The 5,384-nt window shown below is 47.2% G+C and overlaps 1 protein-coding gene across 1 annotated transcript; it reads right to left on the bottom strand.

Moving 5' to 3' along the window:
- Positions 1 to 280: 280 nt before the first annotated feature.
- On the bottom strand, positions 281 to 5,025 carry Ttc32 (tetratricopeptide repeat domain 32). Its single transcript, XM_003473151.5, has 3 exons — positions 4,756 to 5,025; positions 1,305 to 1,471; positions 281 to 696 (listed from the first exon to the last, which is right to left on the bottom strand). Exons 1-3 carry the CDS (start codon positions 4,908 to 4,910, stop codon positions 557 to 559), a joined length of 462 nt encoding a protein of 153 aa, XP_003473199.1. The 5' UTR covers positions 4,911 to 5,025; the 3' UTR covers positions 281 to 556.
- Between the last annotated feature and the right edge of the window lie 359 nt (positions 5,026 to 5,384).

The following is a 5,384-nucleotide window of genomic DNA, read 5'->3' as shown; positions in this document are numbered from 1 at the left end:
AGGGAAAACCACGCGCACGCTGCGTTCATTCCCTCCTGCGCGACACGGCTTGTGCCCTTCCAGCCCTCACAGCGCAAATACTGTGCGGTGAAAATGAACCGGGTGACTCCGGATTACAGCAACCCGGACGACTCTGCAAAAAGCTTTAAAGACAGAGAGCGCGGATGTGACACGGTACGAACAACGAAGGAAACCAGGCGAGGCGCTCCTCTGTGCTGCTGGCATTATGCTTTCAACTTTTCTGTAGGTGAATATTTTTTCAAATAAAAATAGCAAAAAGTGTCACTGAAGAAAATATCACATTTATTTAAAATACTGTACTATAATACAAATTTATACATTAAGATTTATTTACACTTTATAAAACATCAACCCTGTGAAAAGTTTTCCATCTGAAATTCACAAATTTTAAATTGCACTGTTTAACTTTCATTGCTAATGCATGAATCTCTTATCTTACATAAAAATCAAAAGTGCTCACTATGTTTCTTAAATTACAGCCAACCAGATGCAGGTGTAAGGATCATAAATTAGTATTTCAATTAAATTTAAAAGTTCAAAAATTATTTTCAATATTTCTTCTTTGTTTTTCTTCTTTGTCTAGAATAGTCTGTTTTAAACTCAAAGTAGCATCTTGAAATCCAGGATTTAAGTCTAATACTTTCTTGAAATCTTCCAAAGCTTCATCAAAATATCCTGTACCAGGATCCAAACAAAAAAAAAAAAAGAAAGAAAAAAAAAAGCTGAGTATTTTTACATATTATTCATAGCAAAGTCTGGACACAGTTTCACTTTACATTTATGAATTTTCAATCACATCTAATACAGACAGCACTTTTTTCTTAATGATACAGAAATATGCGCATCAAAGTAACACTATGTGCTCTTACAGAATCAGTGGTAAGGCACTTGCCTGGACGGCAGAGTCCTAGGGTTCAATCCTTGGCACCACAAAATTCAACCAATCAATCTCGTTGTGGGTTTGTAAGGTTTAATGGGTAAGGAGAACAACTCATCAGATTTCTGAGCGTTTCAGGTCTCCCACCTACGTGCAGGAACACCTCGACCAGGAACCACAGTTCCCGCTTCACTGTGTACCGTCCCCCTGTGTCACAGGCTTTCACCCCAGCCCTGTGCCCCACTCCAGGTGCCCAGATGCCCCGAAGCTCAGGCACACTTCCTGGACCAACCGCCAAACCCCAGTTTCATTTAACTTTAAAACTTGATGGTCACTACACTCATTTCGTGACAGCTGAGGCTCTGACATAACAGAAGGCATTGCGTGAGAAAGCAGAGCCCCTTACCCAGTCTGTACAGGATCAGCCCCCGGTTGTAGTACGGGACTTCAAAGCCGGGCCGGACTTCTATAGCGGACGTGTAATCATCCATCGCTTCATAAAAGTCAACCCGAAAGTACTTGATTTGCCCCCTGTTGTTATAAGCAGTGGCCAAACCCTCAGGGCTGCATTTGCTTTAAATAAAAAGCACATTAAAAGCAGTTACCAAATTTCTCCCGTTTCCACTTTCATTTTCTTTTTAGTATCGTCAAACTTCACAGCCTGAAACATGCCATAGCACACGGAAAAAACAAGCTGAAGAAACAAAGTTCAAATATACAAGGTACTAAAACCACCTCTGACCTATTTTGTAGGGTTATAATGCTACTACGTCAATCTGAAAAGCATGAGCCGGGCGTGCTGGTTCCCACCTGTAATCCCAGCACTAGGGAGGCTGAGGCAGGAGGACTGCAATGTGTCTAAGGCCAGCCCAGGCTACACAGGGAATTCAAGGCCAACCCGAACTGCTTAGCAAGACCTCGTCCCAAAAAAACAAATATTTTTTTAATTTAAAAATGAAAAGCTCATGGAATTTCACAATGTGAAAAAAACTTTTTACAGTGTTCAAAGCCAGTGTTCATTGTCACATTTTGCTGAGTGTAATATTAAAATTATTGTTCCTTTCTAAGCACACACTGCTGGAGCGACGAGCTGACACAGAAAGGAAAGCTCACCCAAAGTCCAGCTTTACACAGTGAATTAGGAATGTCACTCTTGACATCTTAAAACAATGAGATTCAGGCCTGGGTGAAACTCCAGCAAGTTGGTCCCCAGAGGGACGTAACACAGCCGGGGGTCCCCGTAAGGCCAGCCTGGCCTCCTGACATGAGGGTGGGCACTGATCCACACCGGAGATCCTGTGCAGAATCAGCTCTGACCCGAGACTCCACAGGCTGCCCAAGAAGGGAGGTGCGTGGACTTCCCCATGAAGGACTGGCCCCAGCCACCCCAGAAGCCACCACAGGTCAGCCCCTCGCCTTCCCCTTGCCGTGGGGGCCTTTGTCTGCGCAGGAGAAATCACCTACACAGACCGGGAGGGGCTCTGCTGTGAGTCTGGGCCATAGTCTGCCACAGTGATTCCCACACCTGAACCAAAGAAGCTGAAACTTAGACTTATCTGTCGTTTCTTTGTTGTACCCCAAGGTGTGAGGTGGTGTCCTCAGAAAAGATCTATGACCTACTCCAGTCAGCTACATCACTCAACATCTTGGTCCTTCAGAACTCAGACAACTGCAGCAGCCTGCAGGGACTCGCAGTCTCAGCCCGCCAACCCTGCAGAGTTCTACTGCTACCTGGGAAAACCTGCTCTGTGAGCCTGGTAGAGACCCTCCCAAATGCTGCTAGTGGCACCCCGTGAAAGCTGGAGCACAAGAGGGCCCATGCCCTGCATCTGTCTGCTAGGTACCAGCTGATCTGCTACACATTAAGAGTTCGAAGGAAAAAGCAGCTTGGGAACTTCAGTAAGGTTTTAATTCTTAAATGTGAGGCTTTGTCGTAATTCTTATATTCAGAATGTTAGATTTAAGACATAGACTTCATTAAAACAAATTTTGAAAGCCTACTTTTCATGCAGAAATTTTGTTTCCAAGTTTAAACCAGTCAGCTAACCCTTTATGATGAAAGTTGTTTTGTAATACTGATGTTTTTGTAAAACCAGCATTTTTTGTAATGGATTTTAACCAAATTGCCTAACATAAATGTTTAGCATTTGCTAGCTTTGGCAAAGACAAAATATTTGAAAATTAAATTATCATTAAGGTGGCATATTTGAATATTAAGAAGAAACCATGACAAACCATTTGGAGTAAAAGATGTTTCAAAACTGTAAACACTATTTCAAGGCAATTCAGTACCCCGATGTTTTAAAAATACGTTTGAACTCCAAAAGATTGCTTGGCGAGGGAGGGGGCCAACTTAACTGACAGAACTCAGTTTCAATTCATGAATTCCTAGAAGACTTTTACAACAGTGAGGAAGCGAAGGCTGATTTTACAGATGAGAAACTGAGGCTGGGGGAAGGCGCCCGCAATGCACCAAAGCCTAGATGAGAATACAGAGGACTCCCGTCCACTACACCACGGCAATTGGATTTGTGATGCCAGCACCGGAGCCGGCACCAGGCAGAGATTAGTTAACATAACACTTTCGGTTCTTACCCTGACACGCAGAGGAATAATGAGACTGAAAGAATCCACAGAGCTGCTGCTGCTGCTATTTTCTGAAACCTAGATGCATCTATTCTTAGCACTTAACGTAGAGACACGAAACTAAGTTTCCCATGTTTAGGAACCTTTGGGGGAGGGGGAGGTGAGCACGGTAGCACCACCTTACTCTGTTTGGAAACTCCTATTAACCATCGGTCTCGTGTATTATTGAAACAAGAAAGCCTATTTATCTTTATGGTTTAATGCCCTATGAGTATAACAAAAAATAAATCCCAAGCCTTTAGCGTTTAGTTAATCCCAATACAAACTACACACTGGCATTCTACCAATTCAATTCCTCCCAGGGAGAAGAGGGTGATGCAGGTTATCTCGCAACAAAAAAAGTGTCTAAACAACCCCTCTCCACCCAGGCCCCTGCACACCATCAACACGTGCAAGGGCAAAGCCTCAAGTAACAACAAATGCTACACACCCAGCCATTGCCCCTGAAGACCTCTGGACACTCAGATACAAGCAAGTTAGGCTAACATCGCAAAAAGGAAACCTAGACCTCACACGCCTCCCTGTGGAAGCACACAGTCCTGCCTGCCTTCTTGCCATAACACTGGATCTGATTTGGATCTACACTGCTAGTTCACAAGCAAATAAAGATCTGCGACAGGCGCTTTCAGCAAATCCTAAACATCCACGTCCTCGACCCATCAAGGGCATCGAAAGGGGTGAGACAGCTTGAGCCAGTGCCACAAACCACCCAACCACAAGGCAATGTGCACACTGTATTGGTTAATCAGGAAAGTTCCAACACTGATTCAACGTGTGCTATTACGGTGTTCTGGGTCGATATTACGATTGTCTTTTTAAGAATCCTTAATTTCTAAGTCAGCGTCTCGAAACATCCATAAATATGATATCTGGGGTGAACTGATAATCTTTAAGCCCGGCGATGAACATCTGAAAGTTCATTGGACTTTCCCACACACAGTGAAATGCCGTTCATCACAGGAAGCGCAGGGTCGCCCTGCTGAGAGGCCGAGAATCAGGCCGCCCCGCCCTCCCCGCGCGCGCTTCCCCGGCCCTCGGACCCCGTCTGCCACACTGGGCAGCGGAGAGGACGGCGGAGCCCCGGGCCGCCCTCGCGGACTGTCCGCCGCCCAGGCCCCTGGTCCCGCGCCGGGACGCTACCGGAGCGGCCCGCCAGCGCAGGCGGGAGGAGGCCGGCCCGCGACGCGCGCACCAGGTCTCGCGACAGTTACCTCCCGGGCGCCGCGCCGCCGACGGAGGCCGCACAGGCGCACTGGAGAATGTAGGCCGAGTACAACGCCTCGGCCTCCGCGTACTCGCCCTTCTCAAAATGCGCCTGAGCGGCGGCTAGGATCGCCTGGCCTTCTTGCCCCTCCTGCCCTGCCATAAGTGTCGAAGGCTTAGCTTTCGGTGCGGAATGGGTGTTGGCTTTGGAGCGACGCAAGCCACTTCCGCACCAGAATGTTTAAATTTGCCCACGAAAACCAGAACTACGGAAGGAAGTAAGTTTGTGCCTTCTGAGGATCCGTATTCTCGCGAGAAACTAGTCCGCGGCTTGGGCAACGCGGGAATTCCGGGCGCGCTGGGATGGATCCTGCGGCAGTGTTTGCGCTTGGTCCTGTTTCTTCCTTAAAAGGCAGATGGTGGTGGTTTCCAAGTCCGGGTCTCCTGTCGCGAGGCGCTTTCCCTTTGTGACCAAAGCTAATTGTGTTGGAAAGGGAGGAAGGAAACCAGAGTGGCCTGCGCTTTATTGTAGCTTCCTCCTGACGCAGCGGCGGCCACGTTCAGGAAAGACTCGCAATCCGGAGCTCTGAGCGGGCTGCGCTCACCCTGATACACTCCGCGGCCACGCGCTGTGAGT

Source organism: Cavia porcellus, unplaced genomic scaffold (assembly GCF_034190915.1).
Source record: "Cavia porcellus strain 051 isolate PalLab524CR breed Dunkin Hartley unplaced genomic scaffold, mCavPor4.1 scaffold_1, whole genome shotgun sequence".
Classification (NCBI taxonomy): Eukaryota; Metazoa; Chordata; class Mammalia; order Rodentia; family Caviidae; genus Cavia; species Cavia porcellus.
The sequence above is the reverse complement of the archived record's forward strand: the minus strand, read 5'-3'. Positions and strand labels throughout refer to the sequence as shown.